At 41.7% G+C, this 24,804-nt stretch overlaps 2 protein-coding genes and 1 long non-coding RNA gene across 5 annotated transcripts in view; 1 reads left to right on the forward strand and 2 right to left on the reverse strand.

The window, feature by feature from the left end:
- Nucleotides 1-4,647, reverse strand: part of col4a3 (collagen, type IV, alpha 3) — a 38,597-nt gene extending 33,950 nt beyond the window's left edge. Inside the window, exon 1 of the mRNA XM_058635031.1 lies at nt 4,381-4,647. The gene's annotated coding sequence lies outside the window, so the exon portion shown is untranslated. The remainder of the gene's footprint in view (nt 1-4,380) is intronic.
- col4a4 (collagen, type IV, alpha 4) overlaps nt 1-23,022 on the forward strand; it is a 30,841-nt gene extending 7,819 nt beyond the window's left edge. Inside the window, exons 4-47 of the mRNA XM_058635032.1 lie at nt 1,394-1,465; nt 4,211-4,345; nt 4,432-4,476; nt 4,567-4,683; nt 4,983-5,051; nt 5,417-5,452; nt 5,536-5,598; nt 6,140-6,175; nt 7,040-7,081; nt 7,233-7,313; nt 7,390-7,434; nt 7,544-7,606; nt 7,734-7,778; nt 8,206-8,259; nt 8,391-8,451; nt 8,708-8,812; nt 9,627-9,782; nt 10,552-10,614; nt 11,133-11,293; nt 11,391-11,463; nt 11,619-11,725; nt 11,806-11,989; nt 12,086-12,154; nt 12,229-12,336; nt 12,505-12,573; nt 12,677-12,826; nt 12,913-13,074; nt 13,181-13,348; nt 13,435-13,578; nt 14,156-14,263; nt 14,746-14,924; nt 15,548-15,611; nt 15,717-15,791; nt 15,947-16,054; nt 16,621-16,728; nt 16,944-17,015; nt 17,479-17,607; nt 17,711-17,818; nt 17,902-18,057; nt 18,142-18,390; nt 19,107-19,223; nt 19,798-19,986; nt 20,723-21,006; nt 21,666-23,022. Of these exons, the coding sequence (XP_058491015.1) occupies nt 1,394-1,465; nt 4,211-4,345; nt 4,432-4,476; nt 4,567-4,683; nt 4,983-5,051; nt 5,417-5,452; nt 5,536-5,598; nt 6,140-6,175; nt 7,040-7,081; nt 7,233-7,313; nt 7,390-7,434; nt 7,544-7,606; nt 7,734-7,778; nt 8,206-8,259; nt 8,391-8,451; nt 8,708-8,812; nt 9,627-9,782; nt 10,552-10,614; nt 11,133-11,293; nt 11,391-11,463; nt 11,619-11,725; nt 11,806-11,989; nt 12,086-12,154; nt 12,229-12,336; nt 12,505-12,573; nt 12,677-12,826; nt 12,913-13,074; nt 13,181-13,348; nt 13,435-13,578; nt 14,156-14,263; nt 14,746-14,924; nt 15,548-15,611; nt 15,717-15,791; nt 15,947-16,054; nt 16,621-16,728; nt 16,944-17,015; nt 17,479-17,607; nt 17,711-17,818; nt 17,902-18,057; nt 18,142-18,390; nt 19,107-19,223; nt 19,798-19,986; nt 20,723-21,006; nt 21,666-21,911 (4,875 nt within the window). The 3' untranslated portion in view covers nt 21,912-23,022. The remainder of the gene's footprint in view (nt 1-1,393; nt 1,466-4,210; nt 4,346-4,431; nt 4,477-4,566; nt 4,684-4,982; nt 5,052-5,416; nt 5,453-5,535; nt 5,599-6,139; nt 6,176-7,039; nt 7,082-7,232; nt 7,314-7,389; nt 7,435-7,543; nt 7,607-7,733; nt 7,779-8,205; nt 8,260-8,390; nt 8,452-8,707; nt 8,813-9,626; nt 9,783-10,551; nt 10,615-11,132; nt 11,294-11,390; nt 11,464-11,618; nt 11,726-11,805; nt 11,990-12,085; nt 12,155-12,228; nt 12,337-12,504; nt 12,574-12,676; nt 12,827-12,912; nt 13,075-13,180; nt 13,349-13,434; nt 13,579-14,155; nt 14,264-14,745; nt 14,925-15,547; nt 15,612-15,716; nt 15,792-15,946; nt 16,055-16,620; nt 16,729-16,943; nt 17,016-17,478; nt 17,608-17,710; nt 17,819-17,901; nt 18,058-18,141; nt 18,391-19,106; nt 19,224-19,797; nt 19,987-20,722; nt 21,007-21,665) is intronic.
- LOC131463239 (uncharacterized) lies at nt 13,424-21,761 on the reverse strand. Of its 3 annotated transcripts, none has more exons than XR_009240964.1 (10): nt 21,632-21,761; nt 19,772-19,949; nt 17,855-17,946; nt 16,575-16,981; nt 15,980-16,401; nt 15,753-15,805; nt 14,771-14,904; nt 14,113-14,200; nt 13,642-13,797; nt 13,424-13,563 (listed from the first exon to the last, which is right to left on the reverse strand). It is a non-coding gene; the product is annotated as an uncharacterized LOC131463239 (long non-coding RNA). The 3 variants fall into 3 exon arrangements; XR_009240965.1 differs by having other exon boundaries at nt 15,980-16,099; nt 16,181-16,981; XR_009240963.1 differs by having other exon boundaries at nt 15,980-16,981.
- Nucleotides 23,023-24,804: the final 1,782 nt, after the last annotated feature.

A 24,804-nucleotide genomic window follows, 5' to 3' on the forward strand; every position in this document is an offset into this window, starting at 1 on the left:
TGTCCATGCAGTGTGGCAGAGGTATGTCAAACAGGACAGCCCTACAACACCCAAAGCCTAAAGCCAAAGAACTTGGGGTGAAGTTGTGTTGACTTTAATTACTTTAACGCACTTGTTTTATTAGACTGTAATGAACATGCAGCATAAACACACAGCCTTTTGTTAGAGCCGCAGCTGCAATTTCATACCAGTTGGACAGAGGCTGCTTCATTCAGACGTTTCAGAGTCAGTTCGTCGGAAAAAGAGAAGTATAAACGTCACAGACGTGATCTGATAAACATAAACACACACACACACACACAGTCAGCTGTCTGCTTACTGGGAATCTCAGATGAGATTGTCTTGTGTTTACATTCCTCATTGTCTGAAAACCTAAATGCTGCTTCAGTCAGAAATCTGTCAGACTGTGTCCAAAACCATCACCTTGACCAGTGAATCAAGGTGCAATCCAGATAAGACACTGATTCACTGGTCCAGCAAACTTTAATGCCACACGTCCAATAGTCCACTAGAACCACTACACCACAGTTGTGTAATTCAACAGCCAGGTACAAGAAATGCTTATCAAAAAGGTTCAGCTGTTAATGTTGTCATACTCCAGACTAGTATTGGTATCAAAACCATTTTCTGAAGGTCTCAGTCTCAGACACAAACATTTTTACTTAAGCCTGTCTAGGTCTTGGACATTGGGGACTCAGGATTTTAAATCAAGCCCGGTTAAGACATCATTATTGTGACTGGATGTAGGACGTCTGTCTTCAAGTACAAGTAGTGAGAAAATATTGTCCAATGTTATAGTGTCCAATACTGATATCACAAACTGGAGTATCTAAGGATACCGATATTAAACTGATACAGTCATTTTAGACCATTTATGAACTATGAAGCTGTTAACAACACATTTGTGCTGAGTCATTTCAAAGACACAATTCTCCCACTGTGTAACAAATATTGTTCTGCTAAAATGCTTTTGCTGATTTCTGAGTGTGCGCATAGAGAAGCATGCGATGATTGTACCTCATTTTACATTTGTATCTGTACGATATCCGATCCAGTGCTTTTGACCAGCGTAGGACCCATACCTATACTGGCCGATACCCATCACTAGTCCTTACCCCACTTTACCCAAAGGGAAGTTAGGTTCATGGAGATGAGAACAAGCTGTGTGTTTTCTTTAAGTGAAGATGTCGCCTAATTGTCTGTTATGAAGTTTGCTTTCCTTAACCACATATAATTAATTTGCATAACAGCCTCTAAAGGAAAACACAGAGCACTGTACTGCTCCCTAATGCAGGTTAGAGATGGAGTCAGATTGAGGAGCAGCCCTATGACAACAGAAAACAGTATGATGTTATCGTGATACTTAATGTTTGTGTTCTCTTTTGGTTTTCAGGGAGACCAGATGGAGTTGTGCGCTGGGCGGGACTGCTCCACCTGTCAGTGTTTCCCGGCCAAAGGAGCAAGGGTGAGACAGCGACTAGCAACACACACAGCAGCCAATCAGCTGCCAGCAGCAGCATGAAATCATCACAGCTGCTCAACGTTTTTTCTATTAACAGACCTGTGACACCTTTACTGTCAGCTCGTAAAACACACACACAAAAAATCACCTTCTCTAATCTGAGAAGCAAATAAATGCCGAAATGACGCAGTGATGCCAGATGGTTACCATGGCAACGCGGTTATTAATCCAGATGTTTGACACCAATCAAGCGGCTCAGGTATCATCACATGACGTGTTTGTTGTCACTTCACTCAGCTGATCTGGTAAACAACAACATTTAACCGTGTGTGTATGTGGGTGTGTGTTTGTGTGTGTTTGGACAGCTGGGGGCGGTAGACAGCCAGAGAGGATTGTGGGAAGGTGTCCGTGATTTCACAGTTCAGAGGTTTCAGAGAAAGAAGGACACAGAGAGGATCACAGCTGTCACATCTCATCACACACACACACACAATCACACACAGGGTCCTAATCTCAACTGGAAAACCAGCAGGTTGATGATGATCATCTGTGATCACCACAGGTTTATCACTTATTGTCTCTGTGGGCGTATTCACGATTAGTTAATAATTTATAATCAATCACAGCAGAAATTGTGCCACTTTAAATTCTCATTTGTTTACTGTGTTTGCCACTCATAAGCCGGTGTGGCAGTGGGCAATTATTAGATGTGCTGCTGTTCTGTTTATGTGTTGCATAGAGGTGGTGTCACATGATGTCGACTGTTTCTACTGGTGGTTGTCAACAATGTATATGGTGTTTTTTTGGGCCCACACAGCGTTGCACATGGCTAGTAGTGCAGGTTTATGTCCTGGTCCAGGCCTTTGTGTGTGGAGTTCGCATGTTCTCCTTGTGTGTGTGCGTGGGTTTGCTCTGGTTTACTCCCACATGTCCAAAGACATGCAGAGGTTAACTGAATGCTCACCATTGCCCATAGGTGTGAGTGAATGACTGACTGTCTCTGTATGTTAGCCCTGCTTTTACAGACTTTATAACTCTGGAAAATGTCCAGCGTTTAAAGTGCATCTGTGCTGCAAAGAATCTGCGATAATTAGTGGATTATAAAGACGTTTTGTTCGAGTTTTATCTACATTTAAAACTGAAAATCATCACTGGAAAAGACCATGTCAGGGCCAGAAAACCTGGTCCTAATGAGGCCCGAACTAATTTCTGAGGAACCAGTTAAGCTTGGGGTTGGGATTTAAATTCCGGTAAGGTTAAGGTTAAGGTTATGCAGTAGCTGGTTATGGTTAAGCTTCGTGATAATGCTTTGTTTGGGCTGTCTAAACGAATGGAAGTCAATGCAGTGTCGTAAGAAGAATAGATGCACAAACGTGAGTCTGTGTGTGTCTGTGTGTGCTTCAGTCTAATCTGATGTCTGCTCATTTAAAGGAACATTCCATCTGATTTAACATCCTGACTGTCTGAGCTGCTGTTCAAACACACATCCATTGTGTGTGTGTGTGTGTGTGTGCGTGCGTACGTGTGTGAGTCTGTTGGGTCAGTGTGTGTTGTAGTTGTTTTCGTGTTTGTGTCACACTGCCCCCCTGTGATCACACAGAGAAACCTCATGTTAATGCACTGACATCTGTATTTTTGTGAACACTTCTCCCTGCTGGCTGCACTGTTCATTACAGTTGATTTAATCCAAAATTAATGATCCATTTTAATTCTCCTCCACATAAAATGACTGTATGTATGACATTATTGAGCCCTACATGATGTTTTTAAGCTTAAATGTTTACCAATAACATTCAAGCATTCTGCTTTGGTTACCATATTCATGTCAACTACTCAAACAAGTCAGGGATAATAGCCACCTGGTTCTCGTGTAAAAGCACTATTATATCAGCATGTGTTCATCATAAACCTGATGCTGCGTTCACACGTATGCTGTGGAGTGTTCAGCTGAAACTGCTTCTCGTTGATTTTGAATGTGGTGGTCCAGTTTTATCAAAACCATCTTAAAAAAGAAACAAAAACATTGAGCTGCTAAAAACAATTGTTCTCTTTGCTTAGTAAAAAGCAAAAGCTCAATAAGATTGAATCACATTTTACAGGTGCATTCACAATGAACACAAAATTATACTTTGTTTTGTGTAAACACAACCTGTGACTACTCGCCTGGCGATACTGCAAGTAATAACTATCTCCTAATCTCAGCACTGACGTGGTGTCAAATATGTCATGTTTATTTGCATCACATCGTTCACACAAGTTGTATCAAGTTGATTCTGTATGTGACCCAAAGAGTCACACTGGGTTTGGTGTGAACGCACCATGTTCTGTTTTCATCAGAATCTATTTGGTGCTAACAAAACGGTGGACAGACCTGAATCCTAGTGGCAGAGGTGGCTGTCTCCAATAACCCTCACAAAAACAGCCTTTTGTGAGAGCTCTGTTTGGACCGTCTATAGAATAAATTCATAAATACAGTAAGTCTGTGCTGGAATATTTGCTTAAACGCGTTCTTATTGGCTGGCACTCCCGCTGCTGCTTGAAAAGTAGAACATTTCAACATAAGTGAAGCAAATTAATGGATCCAAATGCAGTTCAGCGATGCACGAGAACACACTGTCACATTCAAAGTTAATGAGCAGCATTTCTGTGAAAGCCTCCACTGAGTAGAGTTCTAATAAGTTCTACTGTAGCCTGCCAATGCCAGTTATATCATGTGCAGGTTCTAAACATGCATCCCATTTCCTGCAGGGGGCACCAGGTGGTCTGGGACAACAGGGAAATCAGGGGCCCCCAGGCTTCCCAGGTCCTCAGGGACCTCCAGGAGAAAAGGGCCACAGAGGAGACGAGGGGTTCACTGGAGCCCAAGGAATGAAAGGAGACTCGGTGAATGAACACTTTCAACCAGTGACAGTCCTTACCTGGTGTGTATCTGTGACATCCCATAATGCAGCGTGTGTTTCTTGTTTCAGGGAAGTCCTGGTGTTTTTGGATTTCCGGGTTTAGAAGGAGTTCCGGTAAGAAGGCCCGCCCCATCCGTCTGTCACGTCCTCTACATGGTCCAGCTTTAGTCATGTCACACTGAGGGCATTTCTTTGTGTGTTCAGGGTCACCCGGGTCCGGCTGGAGGTCCTGGTTTTCCAGGTCTGGATGGGTGTAATGGGACCAGAGGACAGAGGGGAGAGCCTGGACTTCCTGGAGAACAAGGACCAGATGGAGAAGCGGTCAGTAACACATGTATCTATAATAAATACTGATGAGAGAAAACTAAAATATGTGCTCAATGCATCAGGTTCATACATTCAGATTTCATAGTGTGTCCACATTGAAGATAATGTAGACCAACTTATATTATAGTATATACTGTAATGTTTTATCAAGTTAGTCCTATCGAGACGTTTTTTCCACCAGACCCTTGAGGAAAATCTAACTGATAAGCATGTGACACTATTCATTGTTTTATTGTTGAGTTGTACAGTGCATGTGCCTAGTGTTGCCATGGTAACTCTGTTGTGTGTTGCAGGGTATTCCAGGCCTGAAGGGGTTTCGAGGAGATCCGTCAGTTTACTTCAAACAGCATTCTGGAATACCTGTGAGTCCTATGATACTTTGCTCTGACGCTAACTGAGATATTTGTTATTAATATAATGTTGAAAAGATGAGCTCCCACCAAGAGGAACCCGGACTAGTATTGTCACAGATACATTTGATCACAGGGGATTATGTGTGAAACTGGGTTTAATCTGGCATTTTGTTTTTCTCTTTTTCATTCTCCTTCTCTTTGATGACCTATTGTTTGTATTCCTGTACAGGTTTTAGTGGCTGTCACTCTGTTGTAGTCTATGAAAGGCTGTAGTGTGTAGTGTAGTGTAGTGAGTGTCTGTAGTCATTGTTGCTTAATGTTGCCTAATTTTGACAAAAATACTGTGTGTGTGTGTGTGTGTGTGTGTGAAACAGGGAGATGATGGGCTCAGTGGACTACCAGGACTACAGGTGAGAGCAAGCAAACAAGCAAACAAAGATGCAGCATATGACACATCAACCTGAAACAACTCTCTCTCTCTCTCTCCCTGCAGGGTGAACAGGGACTTCCTGGCCCAATGGGAAGTGTGGGTCTAGCAGGACTGGATGGGACCAATGTGAGTCAAATAAATCAATGTTTGGTTTTTACACATTTTACGTTACTTCTTTGAAGGACATGTGCATTTAAGTACTACTGGGAACACTGCATCATAAACAAGGTGTACAAGTGTATTGATATGCCATTTGAAAACTGACATTTTCACTTTAACTCTTGCACATCAGGCGTGCAAAGGCTTTTTTCATGTGATATACTGAACATTGATAACATTTTGCAAATCTATATCCACCAAATGTAGCTTTCACATCGGCAACAGTTTCACTACAGCTTTTATTTGTTTGTAAACAACAGGACCTACTTCAAATCTCCAAACTGTCTGAGACAATTTAAATGTCATGGACTCTACTCTCCTCCTCTTTTCATTTTCTTTTTATCACTGAGCGCCGTATTGTTTTTGGTAGCGCTGTGTGTGTGTGTGTGTGTGTGTCTGTGCATGTCGCATTCTCTGCACTTGCCAACATGACCAACAGAGGGCGCCAGAGGCTTGTGTGAATGGGGTGAAGTCTGCCATCTCTGATCCTGTCTGTTTCTCTGTACAGGGTCTCCCTGGTCTGCCTGGTCCCAGGGGCCCACCTGTAAGTATTATACAGAAAACACAATGTTATTTTATTATATTACAAACGATAGTGACATTACCCAATAGAATCTGATGTCCCTTTGTGAAGCCTTGAGATTTGTAATTTGGCCAACCATATGTTTAGGTTTCGCCACCAGAAATTGCTGTCAATCACACTTGTGTCCACTCATATGTGCTGTACTTTACCATCCATTTACCTCTGACATAATTAACCTGTTCTAAGACCTGAAACTAGAGATTAAGACCACTAATATCACAGATACATGCATACTGACTAGAGCTGCAACTAACGATTATTTTCATAATCGATTAACCTGTCGATTATTTTCTTGATTAATCGTTTGGTCCATAAAATATCAGAAAACCTTAAAAAATGTTGATCGGTGTTCTTTAAACCTGGAAATGATTATGTTCTCAATTGTCTTGTTTTGTCCACAAACCAAAATGATTTACTTTTAATGATTTCTTTGTTATCCGGAACAAAGAAATCAAGAAAATACTCACATTTAAGAAGCTTAAACAATCGGAAATCTTGTTTTAATCACGAAAAAAGCTTTAAACCGATTCATCGATTATCAAAATAGTTGTAGATTAATTGAGTAATCGATTAATAATCGATTCATCGAATAATTGTTTCAGCTCTAATACTGACGTTGTAAATCAAGTGAGAAATAGGCAAATTTTCCACTAGACCTCAATTCAACGGGCTTCTATTTGAAACCATGATGTAAACATACCTCAAGTTTTATTTATTTAAATTATTAATTACTTTATTAATTTACTGTGAGCGTTTCAGATACCCTGAGAATATAGTCTTTGGTTTATATGTATGATTGATCACACTGATGTGTTTATGTTTCAGGGAGAAGAAGGTCGATCTATACCTGGACAGAAAGGAGAAGAGGTAAACACTCAGAGACTCTTTCCTTCAGACCGCGTCCCCTCAGTGACATCACAGCAATTGCCTCATTCCTGACAGCTGCGGTGGCGTCAGAGTGTGGGCGTGGCTAAAGTGTACCTGTTACAGCAGTCACAGTGTTGTGTATCATGCACAGGGTGATCAGGGCCTGCAGGGGCCACCGGGGCCCTTTGAATATGTCGACCCTCCTGAAGACTCATACCTCAAAGGAGAGCAGGTGGGCAGCAGTTCACTTGTTACAGCCAATCAGATTACAACTGTTGGTTCTGATGTTGGTTTTCTTGGTTCCTCAGGGTCGTCGAGGGGTCAAAGGAGCTTGCGGACCACCGGGACGTCTGGTACGTTACTGATCACACCTGACGAACATGCCTGGTTAATCAGATTAGAACATACTGAGAGATACTGATTATTTATTTGTTTTTCGTGTGTGTGCATGTGTGCTTTCAGGGTCAGGACAGTTTCCCTGGAATCAAAGGAGAGAAAGGGCTTCTGGGATTCCCTGGGACGCGGGTAAATAATCAATTAAAGGATGATAAAGTGCAGTTAATATGATCATCCTGACTCATATACAGTACTAAGTACTGACTTGTACTAACAAAACATCAGCATCCATGTTATCTCATGTAATGTGTTTCAGGGAGATTTTGGTAATTCCGGTCTGCCTGGAGAAAAAGGTTTTAAGGTGAGTTGATGTGACACACAGAAATTTTACTTATACTAAAGCAGCATATTAACTTTTATATGGAAGTTGATTTTTTTTTTTATTGTATATTTGTAAATTCAATAATTTATGTCAAATAATATAAGGTGATATTTCAGAGTGCTGTCTGTTTGACAGCGTATTTTCACTGTTACAGTTCTTAACAGTTGTGGTGCAGTGTTGCTTTTACAATGCTGTTATTTTACCGTCTTAGTTACTATTTTCAGTGTTGTTACTTTTATTGTGATGTTATTTCAGTGTTATCAAAGTGCTTATTAGCTCTACAGTGTTGACTGCGTTGTGTTTAAGTACCGTCTGCCATGTTCTATGACAGACGACACACACCTCTCAGCCAATCAAACGCCAGAAGCTTCCCTTTTAAAAGCTGGGTCTGTCTCTCTATATCTAGGGGATTCGAGGAAGCCCAGGTCTGCCTGGTCTGATTGGACGAGAAGGTCTTAAGGTCAGTCAGTTTGTCCGTCTGTAACGTGTGTGTGCTGAAGTCAGGTGAATCCAAACAACCATTCTCTGTAATTACTTTTTCAATTGGAGATGACCTCTTGTCTGTGACGTAACGAGTCAGTCTGTTCCTAGGGCGTGATGGGAGATCTGGGACCTAAAGGCCTCACTCAAGAGACAGAAGTCTCACACACAGGTACAATCAATACAAATTGATCAATCAGCTTGGTAAATAAATGACACAACCGGCACATTGCAGAAGAACCTAAAAATTAAACAAACATGGCTACCTCAGATCAGGAAGAAAACACTGCTTAGTGCCACATTCATTCATTCATTCATTCATTCATTCATTCATTCGTTCATGCAGTTTGCCTTCACATTGTCTTTTACCCTCTATCACTGCCACATGATGTCATTATGATGCCAGTGAACTGCCTCCTATTTTTCAGGTGAAGACGGGGACCCCGGGCCACCTGGACTCAGTGGCCCTCCAGGTGACATGGGGCTGATGGGAATGCACGGACCCCCGGGAGCCCCTGGCAGATCAATACCTGGTATGATTCATAAACATATGACAATGACAGTAAAGGTTATATAAGATCCCAACAAGGCATTAAGTGGACTTTCAATTACTGCAAAACAACAAAGGAACATTTTCCTCCCTTTGTTCTTTTTGTGTGCGTGTGTGCACTGTATTTGTTACCTCTTTAGGACCTCTACTGACATAAACACTAGCCTTGTCAGGACCAGTAGCCCTTATGGAGACCAAAACCTGGTCCTAATGAGGCAGAACCTAATTTCTGAGGAACTGGTTAAAGTTAGGCCTAAGATTTGAATGTGATATGGTCAATTATAGAGTTAGGCATTCAGTGGTTATAGTAAAGGTTATCTTTAATGCTTTCTTTAGGTGGTCTAAATGAATGGAAGTCAATGCAGTGTCATAAGAAGAATAGCTGCACAAACCTGTGTGTGAGTGCATATGTAAATAAAAATGTATTTATAATTTGTGGTTCTAAATGGTAAGGATTATGCATGATAGAACTTGTATTTATATATTTTAAATATTGTAAAATATATAAATGCTATTTATATATGAGCACAAATTTTATCTTATCTTATTATAAATGTTAAAAAATACAGTTATATTAATGTCTTAAGTTACAAATATAAATGTTCTATTAGTTACACATTTTTTAATTATGTATAGTTTTGTAAATTATTTAACAAAGTTATAAATATGTAACAAAAGCTCTAAAATGTAAAATGTTATGAAAGTTAAAACTATAAAGTTAAACAAGGGCAAAAGATCATTTTTTTTTATGTTTTAAGATTTAAGGTGGATACAGTTTTTTGATGGTTCCTCCTCAGGTCCACCAGGGTTTGTGGGGCAGAGTGGAGTTCCAGGATCCAAGGGGGATAGAGGAGATCCAGGTCTGGTGATTAAAGATGGACCCACACCTGGAGAACCTGGAAAACCAGGCCGCCCTGGACCTAGAGGAATGAAAGGAGAGCCAGGGATTCCAGGTACCAGAGTTGTTGTTAACCTCTGGTCTCGTACCTGGAAAATAAATAGTTGAGATAAGAAAAGATTATGTATTTCACTTATATCACTTAATGTTGTCCTCCTGTTAAAGGTACATTACAAAAGAAATGTATTTTGCCGAGTAATAAAATGAATGACAAATCAGAGATGAAGGAAACATTCATTTATTCATTGTCAACCCTCCACATGAGGGTTGATGACATAGGAGCGAAAGGCGGGGTACATCCCGGACAGGTTGCCAGGCCAAAACATACAGAGACGAACAACCATTCACTCCCACATTCAAACCTACTGTCGATTCATGGCGCTTTTCCATTATACAGTTCCAGCAGGACTTGATACCTCGGTTTGGTATCAGGAAAGTCATCTTCCATTACTTCATAGCTCAAACTCTGTCTGACACAGTCACTGAACTAAAATACGGCTGAACAGGTTGTGATTTGGCTCACGATCACCAGCTTTCAGCAGTGCCGTCGCTAAAACCAGATTCCGCTGTTAGAGATTGAGATTTTAGAAATGTCCTTGCTAAATGTTGGGGATTAAGGCATGGTTCCAATATTTTTGGGTCTTTTTAACTGATCTACAGTCCAATATTGTTTGGTTTTATTTCTGTGTCAGACATGACGCTCATGACTCTTCAGTGTCCTGCAATCTGACAACTTTTTAAAAATCTAATTTAAGTATTATATAACTGCCACTGTTTTACATGTTTTACCTAAAGCCCCTTTAAATACATGTTTCTCTCCTCAGGTCGTTACTGTATTGCTGGTCAACAAGGACCTCCAGGGGCTCAGGGCTTCCCAGGGGTCAAAGGTCATTGTCATTGTTTATATCCAGGTTTACAGTTCAGGGTTATTTCCATCAGCACTCTCAAAGCAAACATCACATCTGTGGTACTCTTTCTTGGCATGAACCCATTCTGCTGCTCACTGATCTTCACCGCTTTCCCTAGCCAAGCTTCAACAACTCTTTACCACATCTTTATGATGTGGCTGATCAACTTAATACTTCTATAGTTACTACAGTTTCATCACCCTTGTTCTCTAAAATTGGTACCACTACACTTTCTTACTCTCCAAAATTGTATTAAATAATCTGGTCAAAAAGTCCACTGCTTTCTCCCCCAGACATCTCCATACCTCCAGAGGTATGTCATGGACCAACTGCCTTCCCACACACAATGTATTCAGTAGTGACCATGTGTCAGTACCTCATATAACTACACCTAGACCTGAACTGTCCTTTTAATGAAAAGAACAGAGGCTTAAGGCTATTTCCCTGAGCAAATCAAGCTTCAGCCTTTGTGTTACTGATTAAAATCGGTGTTTCAGGCTCTCATGGTGACTGTTCCTGTGGCTGTCCTCGTACACTAAGTGGCCCCCTAGGGCCTGAAGGGGACCCGGGCCACCCAGGGTTTCCTGGAGTCCCGGGGACACTAGGGCAGATAGGAGAGAAAGGCTTACCTGGTGATGTTGGAGAAATTGGACAACAGGTGAGTTACTGAAGCAAAGGCTCAGAGATAAAATTTCAGTGAGATTTTTTTTTTGTGTCATTTTTTAAAAAAAATGGATTTATCGTTTTCTTTGCAGGGTTTTGGGGGGGTTCCGGGTGTTAAAGGGTTCAAAGGTCAGAAGGGAGATTTCATTGTGGTGGACACGAAAGGTGGGTCTATCACCTGTTAGTTTCCTGCTTAAATATGCACTCCTTCCTCTGCAACACTTTTTTACTTTTTTACTTTATGTTAATTGCATTAACAACCACTTCAGGAAGTTGTTGAAGTCATGTGACTGTGACTGTGATCTGACCTTTGACTCCAGGTGAGAAGGGAAACCAGGGCCAGCTTGGCCCACCCGGCAGAAAAGGATTCTCTGGTAGAAGAGGACCTAATGGGCTCCCAGGGGCCCCTGGAGAGCCTGGTCCCCAGGTTAGTCAGTTGCTCCAACTTAACTCAGCAATATCTAATTCAGGACATGGACATGGTTAAATCTGTTGATTTAATTTCAGGGAGTCAGTTTTAGCAGTTTTCCTGGGGACGGAGGCTTCCCTGGATTTTCAGGTCCAAAGGGATTATTAGGATCTCCAGGTTCTCTTGGAATTGGTATCATCGGTGCTCTTGGAGAGCGTGGGCCCCCTGGTGACCCAGGACTTCCAGGAATCCAGGGTGCCTCTGGGCCAAAAGGGACCAATGGTAAGAATCAAGCTTACCTCTTCCTTTAAATTATCAATAACCCTTTTATCCAATTCATCCACACAATCACCTATTCTTGTTTGACTTGTATTGCAGGTGACACTCTGCCCTGTGTACCCAGAAACCCTGGGCCCCCTGGACAGAAGGGAGACACAGGAGATTCAGGTACACATAATTGGTAACATCTATCTACTCACCTTTGTCTTTTTATCCGTCTACTGACTTGTCCACCTATTTAGGTAATGCAGGACACCCGGGACCTTCTGGTTTTCAAGGCACCACTGGACCTGATGGTATTAAAGGAAACCAAGGACAGTCTGGACTACCTGGACTACCTGGACGACAAGGTAGTAGGGTACACCTGTCATAACTGTCTGATTACTTAACTATATCTTGTAATTCTCTGAGGTTTTCATTATCCTTTACAAGGTCTATCGAAGAGCACTGAAGATGTTCTTACAAACACACTTTGGTACCTTATCCTGTAATTTGTCCCCCATCTGTATCATCTGTAGGACCTCAAGGCTTTGTTGGAGATACTGGAGATGAAGGCCTTGAAGGATTCAGTTATGGTGGAGAACCGGGTACAGTCACTCCGCACCTACTCATTCTCTTTGAAACAATTTTTTTGCACAGAATTTGCAACTCTTTGGCAGAGGTTTTCAAAAATGTTTTACTATTTACCAGGAACTCCTGGGATCCCAGGCTCCCCTGGACTGAGGGGCCCAGCAGGGGAATCGGATGTTGGTCCTTCTGGACCTATCGGCTTCCCAGGACCACTGGGTTCTCCAGGATCTAAGGGAGTCCCCGGACCCCCTGGCAGTGATGGACTACAAGGTGAACACTGTGGAGTTTATGACTGAATATGTCTAGATAAGCGTCACTCACACTGTGAATAAAAACACAATATGATGTATATCTAGGAGCCCTGGGTCTGTCCGGGGGCCCGGGACTAAAGGGCCAAAGAGGACAGGATGGAGCACCGGGGATAAGTGGTCCCCTAGGTTCCTCACCTAACTCATGTGATGCAGGAAAACCAGGTTCTAGGGGTGCCCTTGGTCCTCGGGGACCAATAGGACCCCCAGGTAACCCTTTACCACTTTACATAGTTACAGATACAAATAATAAAATAGCAGTAGCATCCTTTACCTAGCTAAAATTTAAACAAACCATACATGTATTTCATTTCAGGCTTTCAAGGGGAAAAGGGTGAGATTGGGGCAGTGGGTCCTCCAGGTTTTGGCCTTGAAGGTCCTGTAGGTAAACTAGGCCCTCCAGGTTTTCCAGGGTCCCCAGGGCCCCAGGGCAAAACTGGCCCCAGTGGAGACCCAGGACAGCCTGGGACTGTTGGTGAGAAAGGTGAGGCACCACCTCCTACCCACATACCTGTGGTTTAATGTTTTTGCATGACCTAAATTCATTGGATTATTCTCTGTGTCTTTCAGGTCTGTTGGGGCCCCAAGGCAAGTATGGCGGGCCAGGGCCCCGAGGACAGACTGGGTTCCCTGGAACTCCAGGGAAGACAGGAGAGAGAGGGTTTGATGGACGAGATGGAGCTCCAGGATGTGAAGGGCCTAAAGGAGAGAAAGGTAAATGCTGAGTAATTCTACCATATGATAATCTCTGCTCCAGGATTAACACATAACACATACTAAACCATGCATCCACTGCTGACACAGATGTTGATTTTCAAGAAGAATCTCCAGAATCTTTTGGTAATGTTTTGTGACCTTATTTTAGACCTGGTATTTACATCCGCCAAGTACAGGTCTGAATGTTCCCAATCAGTCCTGAATTTGTTCTCAGACCTGATCAGACAAAAAACACACAGGTTTGAGGATCAGTGTAGCCACATTCTTGAGCATTTATGAGCACAATCCATCCTTAGTTTCGCAGGATTTTACACAAATCAGCTCTCATTTTTATTTGTGGCCACAAATATCAATATCAACACTGATCGTTACATGATTTCTTTTTGTACTGCCAAAAAAAAATCTTATTTCATGTTACAGCAGTGTGAGTAGAGCATTGCTTTACCCAAGCTTTTCTCACTCATTTGACAGCAGACACAGATGATCAGACAATTGAGTAATCGGATCACATCAGGACAGATTTTTTTTTACCAGGTCTGAATGAGGCCAAAACGTCTCCTATGTGTCCCTTCAGGTAGAAGAGGGAACCCGGGACCTCTGGGATTGACCAGGTACATTCCTATCAAAGGAGAGAAAGGAAAACAAGGAGCCCCCAGTATCAGCGGCTTCCCTGGATCACGAGGTCAGAACATCGACTTAAGAATAGAATGTATCTAGACAAGTTGAGACAGATCATGTTTATGGAAAATGGATAAGGTCAAATCAAGCTATTGTGTGGAGTTATTTTCAGAGAATGGTCTTCCCTACAGTTTTCATTCTCTGTAGGGAGGAGTAACACCTGCAGCTCACTGGCCAGAGAATGACTGGATATTGAGTTCCTCTGTCTTTGTTCCAACTTTCTGTGGTTTTCCTCCCAGTTTTCTTCACTCCTCACTGGGGAATAATATGGTAGCCATGTTTTCTCTATTAGCGTGCCTTCTTGGCACAGGGAATGGTCACTATATCAGCACCACACACAGCCACACTTAAAAGACCCTAAATTATTATGTCAAATCAAATTAGGTTGTATCACATAGTCAGACTGAGTGGAGTCAGTGTCAGTTCAGGTTTTCTAGAGTGCCAATTGATCCTTGAGTCTGAATCTTTTTATACACTTCTCTACAGGAAGCAAAGGTGTTCTGGGACCTACAGGTAATCCAGGGTTTCCAGGACTCAGTGGACCCCCAGGCATCACAGGCCCCCCCGGGAAACCAGGTTCCTGTGGTATCCCAGGACCACCAGGCTTACCAGGACGTCAAGGACCTCCAGGACCCATGGGCTTCCCTGGAGAGATAGGAGATCCAGTAAGATAAGAAAGGATAACAAAGGGTCAGATTTCCGAGTGTAAAAACAGACACTTTAAGTCAAACAGGAAGTACAGTTGTTTGACAAATACTTTAACTGGTGTGGCCACTTTGAACAAAGTAAGCTAATTAAGTGGGTAGGACTTATGTTCTGCAACTTTATTTGCAAGGCATTCAGTTGTTTTGCCTAATTTAATAGCTTCTGAGTCATTGTGACTTAGAAAAAACAAGTTAAATGGCTTGTTTTGGAGAGATTGGGGGCTGCCTCCACTCCCCCTACCGCCTGTTAGCGGAAAACCAGCATTGCTAGATCAGGCCCGCCAACCTAGATTACTCAGAATCAGGAGGTCAGAGAAAACAACTGTCTGACAGAGCAAGGGGCCACATGCAATGCTAATGGCCAGGATAAACTGTATCAGCATTTTGTTAAAGGATAATTACTATTGCTATTAGGCATTGGATGACAATTTCATGTTATGATTACGCTGACCAAAATAATTAAGAGGCAGGCTCCCTCTTGTGGCATCGTATGTTCGGAAACTATAATGGATTTTCAAGTCACTTCACACTTTTTCATAGTTAAATGTTCAGAACCACTAATCTAGTTTGGTTTGTGTTGGCAGGGTGACGTGGGAAGGCCAGGAAAATCTGGCAAACCAGGCCGTGAAGGATGTACTGGGCAGAAAGGTACAAAGTCAACCCACCATCATGACGCAACAGATTTAGAGGAGTAAAAAAATAAATGTTTTAACACTTTGCAGGTTGTTGAATTGCATTTGTTTTGGGTTTTAGGTGATAAAGGAGACTCTGTTAGTTCTCCTGGCCTACCTGGAGACAAAGGGGCTCCTGGAGACTTTGGGCAATCAGGTGATGTTCTAGTTCTGGTTTTGTAGCAGTAAGGGTGGAGAGAAACTGTTAGAAATCTGATCTCATGTGGAAAATGTTTGTTATAAAGTTGACCACAACAACACATAATCATTACATTATATAAAACATTACAAATCAGCTTTTTTCTCTCTCAGGACCTTGTGGACCTTGTGGAGATCCTGGAGTACCTGGTTTCATTGGGGATCCAGGACAGAATGGACGAAAAGGAGATCCAGGTCACCGTGGAGACCCAGGTCTACCAGGCAAGCAGGCTCATCTGGACAAGGGCATTAGCTGAGTCATGGGACCTGGTATAAGAAAACCAAGAAAGACCATTATTTATCCAATCAGACAGGATTAGTGATGCATTTACACCAAACATGCCACACATTTTTGAAGATGCAAAAAATTGGCAGAGGAGTCAGAGGATATAGGTGTGTGAAGGTCAGCCACTGGAGAAACTGGCACACTGGCTTTTTCATCCATTCCTAGTTTCCACAACATAATGGTAGTGATGGTAAATAAATCATTACAAGTAACTCAGTGAGCAGTCTCTGCTTATTCATAGGCATAGGGTGAGATGAAGGCAAATGGTCCACTGTGGTGACCCCTAAGGAAAAAGCAGAAAGAAGAAGATAATTCTGTTTCTCAAAATGTCATCATGTTAAATTGTACTATAAATTATCAGTGTTAATGAGAATATTTGAGTCTTTGCTTTTATTTGACCATTTATCAGAAATGATTTGCTTACTCCAACTCAAGCTATAAAACAAGCTCCTTAACTGGTCTGTGTGTTTGTCCTTGTGTCTGTCTGTGTGGTTCATTTCAGGTGCGATTGGTCCCCGAGGTCCCAGAGGTCGTCCAGGTTTTCCAGGGCTTCCTGGCAAAGCGGGTAACAGTGGTCCTCCTGGACCTCAAGGTGACATAGGTCTCCAAGGTCAGAACACAAACCAAAATCATTTCCTAATTAGTGATGGACAGTGATGGTGACAATATATCATCTCAATCGAGAAAGCTACATTTTTGTGGTAAATTCTTACCAGTACTGTACTGTGTGAGGTGTGTGTATTTATTGAGTGTTTTGTTGTATTGATCAGCCAGATTGCAGCATACAGTTTACGGTTTGATTTCCAAATGATTTTGTTGCATCAGGTCCACCTGGACCACTGGGACTTCATGGACTAGATGGACTGAAAGGAGTAAAAGGGGACATGGGGACCAGAGGTACAAGTCTTAAACATCAATTTTATTTATCTATCACGGTACACAATGGAAATGGAAATCATCTTTATTGTCATTATACAACCGAAATTGCACAACGAAATTTTGAGGTCAGATGGAGGGTTGAGCGGAGCCTCAGCACGATGCCACAAGAGAACCCCCTGACCACGTGCTCAAAGTAGAGTTTAACTCCCAACAGTAAGATGTGTGGAGGGTCGGGCTCAGGTTGATTTGTGGTGTGAAGCTAAATAGTCTCTTTAATGTTGTGTAAGCCTAATGGGCTAGTGGACAAGCTATTTAAATTCCCAAAGATTCCTTTTTTTTATTTTGAAGAAGAAAATAATGTATTGTACCGTCAAGTCTTTGTTCAAATCAAATAATCAAAAGTTCAAATCTCAGCTATCAGACGTCGTCAGCTGGGTTAAGTTTGTATGGACATATTTAGTTATAGCAACTGTCTTTTTAGGTCTGGCTGTGACAGGTCCTCCTGGTCTGATTGGCCTTCCAGGGAAGAAGGGTCCTCAAGGTCTTCAAGGTCCCTGTGGCACTAGTCAGCCTGGACAACAGGGACTCATAGGCCCCCCAGGACCCAAAGGTCTGTAGTAATGTGACAACCCTGTGCTAATTTAGTTCAGACCACAATTAACCAACTATTGACCAGATCTGATGCTCAGTAATGTGTCTTTGTTTTGTTGTAGGACCTCCAGGGAGTTATGGACCTCCAGGTCAAACTGGACCAAACTGTGAAGACCCAGTCCTAGGCCCTTCTGGAGATCCTGGGTGTCTTGGACCCGATGGAGACCCAGGTCAGTCTTTAACAACCAGGTGGAAATAAAACTCACCGTGTGTGTCACATGTGACACCCCCTGATCTGGATTTGCTGTTTCAGGTTGTCCCGGGGACATGGGAGATCCTGGTACAAATCCTCCAGTTCCTGGGGATGAAGGAGACAATGGAAACATGGGTTACTGGGGGGCAGTGGGTCTAAAGGGACAACCAGGTCCAAGAGGATTGCCTGGCATCACTGGAGACTGTGGAGTAAAAGGTCTGTGTCTCTGTATCTGAGTTGCTTTTACATGAAGAAACCTGATCATCGTCTACATATATTGGTGTGTTTGTGTGTGATCAGGTAAGAAGGGGTCCCAGGGGTTGATGGGACAACCCGGAAATCAGGGTCCAAGAGGTTCCCCTGGCTCCCCAGGGCCTATAGGACCTAAAGGACTTGAGGGACCAATGGGTCTAAAGGGAGAAAAGGGAGGACTTGCCCCCTTTCCTATTTATCCTCCTTCTCAACAGGGCCCCCCAGGTCCTCCTGGCCCCCCTGGAGCACTTGGAGAGGCTGGTGTCATTGGAGAATCTGGCCAGACAGGACACAAAGGTGAGAGCCAGGATTTGGACCAGGGGCAACATTTCACATACATATAGAACCTGCCAATGTGTGTGGGTGCGTCTCTCTAAAGTTAGTGTCAGGGTAGCACAAAGATCTAGTAGAACAGCTTGTGGAGGTCGGAAACCGGGTCACAATCCACTCATCACTAGCCAGCAGATCTTGCTGGTCTCTGAAAATTCTCTACCTTTGAAGCATTACATTTGCCTCATCCTCCAGCAAAGGCAAATAAGCCATTTTGCATCAGGTGTAGTGATTGAACTAATCATGTTATGCACAATAATAATCATACATTTAATTATGTATGTTAGTATAGCATGTTATTTAAAAAATAACTAATGAAATAAAAGCCACACATGAAAACATCTTTCGATATGTATGGAAAATTGACTCCTTTTTATTTCTAAAAATTATTGTTTATAGATTTATTTGTGCAAACAAAATCTTGTTAGCAGTAATAGTTGTGTGTGTGTGTTTAATTTATTCATGTCACATAATATCAGTGCTTTGTCAGTATTTGAAGTTTTGTGCTGTGATCAACAATCCACTCCAACACCTCTTTACACCTCTTTACTTCTACCAAAGTTAGAAGCCCAACTACTCCATCCTCCATCATCACTACTTCCCACCAAGAAACCAGCTGCAGCGGCACAGGAACATTACTCATGTAAATGCAGCTGATTATTAACATGACTGGCTTGTTTCAGGTTTGAAGGGGGATCCCGGGTCTGAGGGACCAAGAGGATTTATGGGGCTCCCAGGTCCAGATGGAGACCAGGGAGCACCAGGCCTACCGGGAATGACTGGTACAGTGGGAGGCGAAGGTAAGATCACCGCCTGTCTGTACACTCATTGTAATTTGGTTTATGATTTACATAAACAAACTCTTTGTAGTGTTATATACATCATCTTAGTAATAGGCATGGGACACTGAAGATTATGCTAATTATCCTATATTTGTGATAGTATTATTATTATTGTTGTTGTACGCTTTACATTCTTAAAATGTCTCTAAATGTCACAGTTATCTTGTTTTTTGGTCTGAAAGCTTTCTGAAGAATTTCTTCAGTGAACAAAAAAAAATGTTTGTATGATGTGATAATGTTACACAAAATGATGGCTTTCAATATTTTGGGGGTGGAGCTTTGACCAGAGGTCCGATGGGGGTGGGATAGATGAGTTGCATACGAGTCCGACAATCAATCAGACCACTGATCTAGATGATGCATGCAGAGCAACAGAAATCGTGTCAACAGAAGTGGTTGTTGTAGTTTTCTAAGGAGCAATGGCTTTATAGTACTGGAAAAATTATTTGATTTGCTTACGTGTGTGAATGTACGTATCATCTGTGGGGATGTTTGGTTCACCTAACCTCCTGTTGTGGTCTTTGTATCTCAGGTGGTTCTGGGCCGATAGGAGACCGCGGTCCTCCTGGACAGTCAACTCGCCTGAATCCAGGGTTCCTCTTGGTAATGCACAGCCAATCAAGGCAGATTCCCACCTGTCCGCTAAACATGAGGGCCCTATGGAGTGGATATAGTCTGCTGTACCTGGAGGGACAGGAGAAGGCACACACTCAGGATCTGGGTATAAACGCACATACAGTATATACTGCATATCCATATATATATATATGTTGTATATACTTATTTCTAACTTATTTCTGACTTATAACTAAGTCAATGTAAAGACACAAATGTTGTGTCCCACACAGGGTGACAGGATTTCATGTCAGGAATCACATGAATGTCGCATGACAAATAAAACAAATCATGACACAGGAATGATGTACTGACCAAAAACATACATAATTTCCATCTCTTGGTTTACTCACCTAAGTTCAAATATTTAAACTGAAGCCGACAACGATGTGAATATGTGTCACACAACATAATCAATAATCAAATCAAATAAGCAATTGAGGCCACATGAATCTTGCAATCAGAATGAAGCAGACTCGAATGTTGCATTATTTGCTTTACAAATGACGGCAACACCAATCACACAAAGTGAATCGTACAAAGAGCCAAAATATGCATACATTTCTTTACCTGTTCAAGTTCAAATAGCTAAATTTACTAACTGAATGGGACCTCCAGCCGCTCAGACTAAAACTCAGCCCTGGACTTGTGGAGCCAGCAAGTTTGTCAAACTTGTTTTCAGGGCTCATATATGCCAGGGTAAAGTGAACAACAGGCCAATCCAGAGCAGAATTTTGATTTTAAAATGAAAACAGAGTAATGTTAATGCAGTCTGATATAGACTCACCACAGACCTTTGATTTAACTGATTACATGTACTGTATGTTTGTATATTTTTACAGGTCGGGCTGGCTCATGTATGCGGGTCTTCTCAACCATGCCCTTCTCCTCCTGTAACATTGGTGCCTGCTCTTACGCAAGTCGTAACGACAAATCCTATTGGCTGTCCACGACAGCGGCCCTTCCCAGCATTCCTGTGGACGGGCCCTCTATTGAAGAGCACATCAGCCGATGTGTGGTGTGCGAATCTCCCTCTTTACCTGTTGCACTGCACAGCCAGACGTCCAAACAGCCTGACTGCCCCCCCAACTGGACAAGCCTGTGGACTGGATTCTCTTTCCTCATGGTGAGTACTGAAGAACTGACATGACTGCAGCTAATTGATATTAACTAACTGAAGTACTAACAGCAGCTAACTGAAGTACTGGCATTAACTAACAGCAGCTAACTGACATTAACTACCTACTGACAGCAGCTAACTGAAGTGCTAGCATTAAGTACTAACAGCAGCTAACTGACATTAACTACCTGAAGTACTAGCAGCTAACTGAAGTACTGCCATTAACTGTAGTACTGATATTAACTGAGCTAACAGCAGCTAACATAAGTACTGACATTTACTTACTGAAGTTCTAACATTAGCTAACTGAAGTACTGATGTTAACTAAGCTAACAGCAGCTAACTGAATTACTGACATTAACTGTAGTACTGATATTAACTGAGCTAACATCAGCTAACATAAGTACTGACATTAACTCACTGAAGTTCTAACTTTAGATAACTGAAGTACTGATGTTAACTAAGCTAACAGCAGCTAACTGAATTACTGACATTAACTGTAGTACTGATGTTAACTGAGCTAACAGCAGCTAACATAAGTACTGACATTAACTAAAATAATGATATTAACTAACTACAGCACTGACATTAACTACCCGAAGTACTACCTGCAGGTAAGCGCTATACTTACCTGATGATAATGTCATTTCTTGTGTGTGATGCAGCATACAGGAGCAGGTGATGAGGGCGGTGGTCAGTCTCTGACCTCATCTGGTAGCTGTCTGACAGACTTCAGGACCCAGCCCTTTGTAGAGTGTCAGGGGCCACGAGGAACCTGCCACTACTTTGCCAACATTTATAGCTTCTGGCTGACCAGAGTGGACACCAGCATCTCCACCACCACCACACTGACAGATGCATGGCAGCAGAGAAGTAATATTGGGAGGTGCAATGTCTGCATGAGGTTGTGAGGAAGTGGAATGCTATGGCCTCCCACTTCAAGAAGAGGGAGGAAGGGTGTCTCACCTGCAGGGGGAGTCAAATTGACGTTTCAAAAGTTAATTGATTGATTGACGTTTTCTTATCATCAGAGGACAACAACAAACGAGTGGACTTCAGGCCCTGCCTACAGAACTGCACTGAATATTCTGATTGGTTAGCTGAGAGCAATGACAGCGTGTCATTGGTCAGTCAGTACTTTTGTTTATATGTAGGGAGGGAATCGAAAGAGAAGCTGTGATGTTTCAATGTTTTGGGAGCTTCTCCCACTGCGCTCGAGCTTCAAGCTGTTCCTGACCTTCTCTGAACAGGATGCACTGCAGCACAGGACCAGAACCAGGGCATGGATAAGGATCAAAAGCAGAACCAGGATGGATTCTTACCCAGAAGCTGATGTTGTCATTTCTATCTTCTAAGTATCTTTGATCACCTTGTTGATTTTGAATATACTATATTGCTATTTTATGATAAAATTCATTGAATATTTTTCAGTTTCATATAAAAAAAAGTAATGTTTTAATATTTATAAAGTTAAAATAACAAGCAGAGAAAAACATAAAGGTACCTTTTCTCTTTCATTAATTTTAGGAAAAATATAAGGTGAAGGTTTCAATTTGGACTCTGTATCTGGTCCTGTGCCTGGTTCTGGTTCTAAACAGTTTTCTAACTTTGTAAATATGTTTGAACTCAGCCGTTTTATATTTCTACTGTAAATGTCAGAGTATTTATTTAGCCTCGAATTAATGTTGGTGCTATTTGATTTTATTTTGGTAAGTGATGACACAATGAGGCCCAGCCCCCTCTCTGTACTCTGTCCCCGTTCTAATGATGATGCATCAAGAGGAATGATGAGTTCAGTTCAGGAGTAAATCCTTTAGAAAAACAAAACTAAATTGGAATTCAGAAGTGGGTGGGGCTTAACCATTACCTGTGAGGGGAGGGATAAGTCACTGTGTCTCTAGTGTTTTTGTTTTGTTTTTTTACATCCCTTATATTTTACCTTTGTAGCAGGAAACTTCGCACTAACACTTGAAACATTTTTAACATGTGGACGGACAATTTTAATAAAAATGCATCAAACTCTCCCTGTGTGAGTGTGCATACATATATAGACGTATGTATGTGTGTAATTGTATTCATGAGGTCCAAAAAAATAAAAACCTATATTTGTGAGGACATTTTCACCTTGTGGGGACATTTTGTCTTGGCCATTTAGGGTTAGGCACTTGTGATTAGGGTAAGTTAGGATAAGGGCCAGACATTTTCAGCATGATGTAAAATTTAAACCCAGTGCAAATATGTATGTAAAGTATGTAATGTATGTAAAGTACATGAAATAGTGCATTTAAAAAATAAAAGAAGCAACTCAAAGAGCATAAAATCAAAACATCGGTTTCTCTTTAAAACAATATGAACATATGTGATAAATATAACCCACAAGCATCTCAAAGTGCCTTTAACAGAATATAAAAGAACGTTTATCAAATTTATCAGACTACTGTAGGAATGTTTGTAGGAATCTTTACTGGACCGTGAAAAGTGATTTCTGGTGGAACCACAGGCTGGGCCACTAAAAAGTTGGTTATGGGCCACCATTTAAGTTGACTGGACCTAGGCAATGCATGTCCTCACTAAGATGGAAAACATTTCAAAGAAAGATCATGTCGGTACATCATGTCTGTCCAGTAGTGTTCCCACATAGCTCTGTTGTCACTGAAAGGTAGCATTTTTCGGGCATGAGTCCACAAGAGCCGTTTGTTTACTGCTGCTTCATTATTCAATGTCTCAGAATAATACCGCTGAACCTGCTGACTGAGGCAGCCATGGGTCGTGAAAAGTCAGAGCATTGAACAACTCCTGTGTGCCATACAGTTAGATCACTGATTTTCTCTATAGACTTTGGTGTGGGAGAGTAAGTGGTTTACAAAGTGACACAAACTTTAACTCCCTGTTGGAAAAGGCAGTCTAGCAAAAACACTTCACACATTGTGAAAATCAACTTAAGATGATGTAGATTTTATTTGTGAGCCTTTGAAATGGAAAATGTTAATGTTAATGAATTATATATGAGCTGCATAAAAAAAAAAAAGCATTCAGTCATCAGATGAGTTTTATCATCATTTAAAGCTGATCTCTGTCAACATAAAACTCACTTTATTCATCTACATTTACAAGAGACAGAGACATGATCGGACTTTAAAGTTAGGAGGATCCTTGAATGCACCAAACTAACAGCTGATTCGGAAAGAGCACGATTGGCTGAATCAACGTCGAGCGAATTGTAGGATGAACTGATAAAACCAATTTACGACAAGCGATTGTTCATTAATTTTTAAATGTAGTTCTCTAATGTGCACAGCATGAGAGCTCCTTCTTATAACATCTAAATTGTTGATCAAAAGTCTGTTATATTCAGATCAACAGAAGAATCTAATCTAAATACATTGGTTTTGTCTCTGTAAAGGAAACTTCCCGACACCAAAGAGCCTCAACTATGATCAACAAGCTTTAAATACACAAAAGCTTTAAATACACAATCAACTGATTGAGACACTTTTTCTTTTAGTACCTTTGATTAAATCATGTGCAACAATCATGAAGTGTCTACAGATCCTGGAATTAAAAACCCAAAACTGATCCTGAAGACAGTCTAGGCCCTGGAGTCAAAAACCCAGTACTGATCCTGACGAGCAGTCCAAATCCTGGCATTAAAAACCAAGTGCTGATCCTGAAGAGCAGTCCTAGTCCTGCATTTAAAAACCGAGAACTTATTTCCAGAAGCCCATTCAGGCCCTGGAATCAAAAACCCAGAACTGATCCTAAGTGCAGTCCAGGCTGCAGAATTAAAAACCTAGAACTGATTCG

This window comes from Solea solea, chromosome 7 (genome assembly GCF_958295425.1).
Source record: "Solea solea chromosome 7, fSolSol10.1, whole genome shotgun sequence".
NCBI lineage: Eukaryota > Metazoa > Chordata > Actinopteri > Pleuronectiformes > Soleidae > Solea > Solea solea.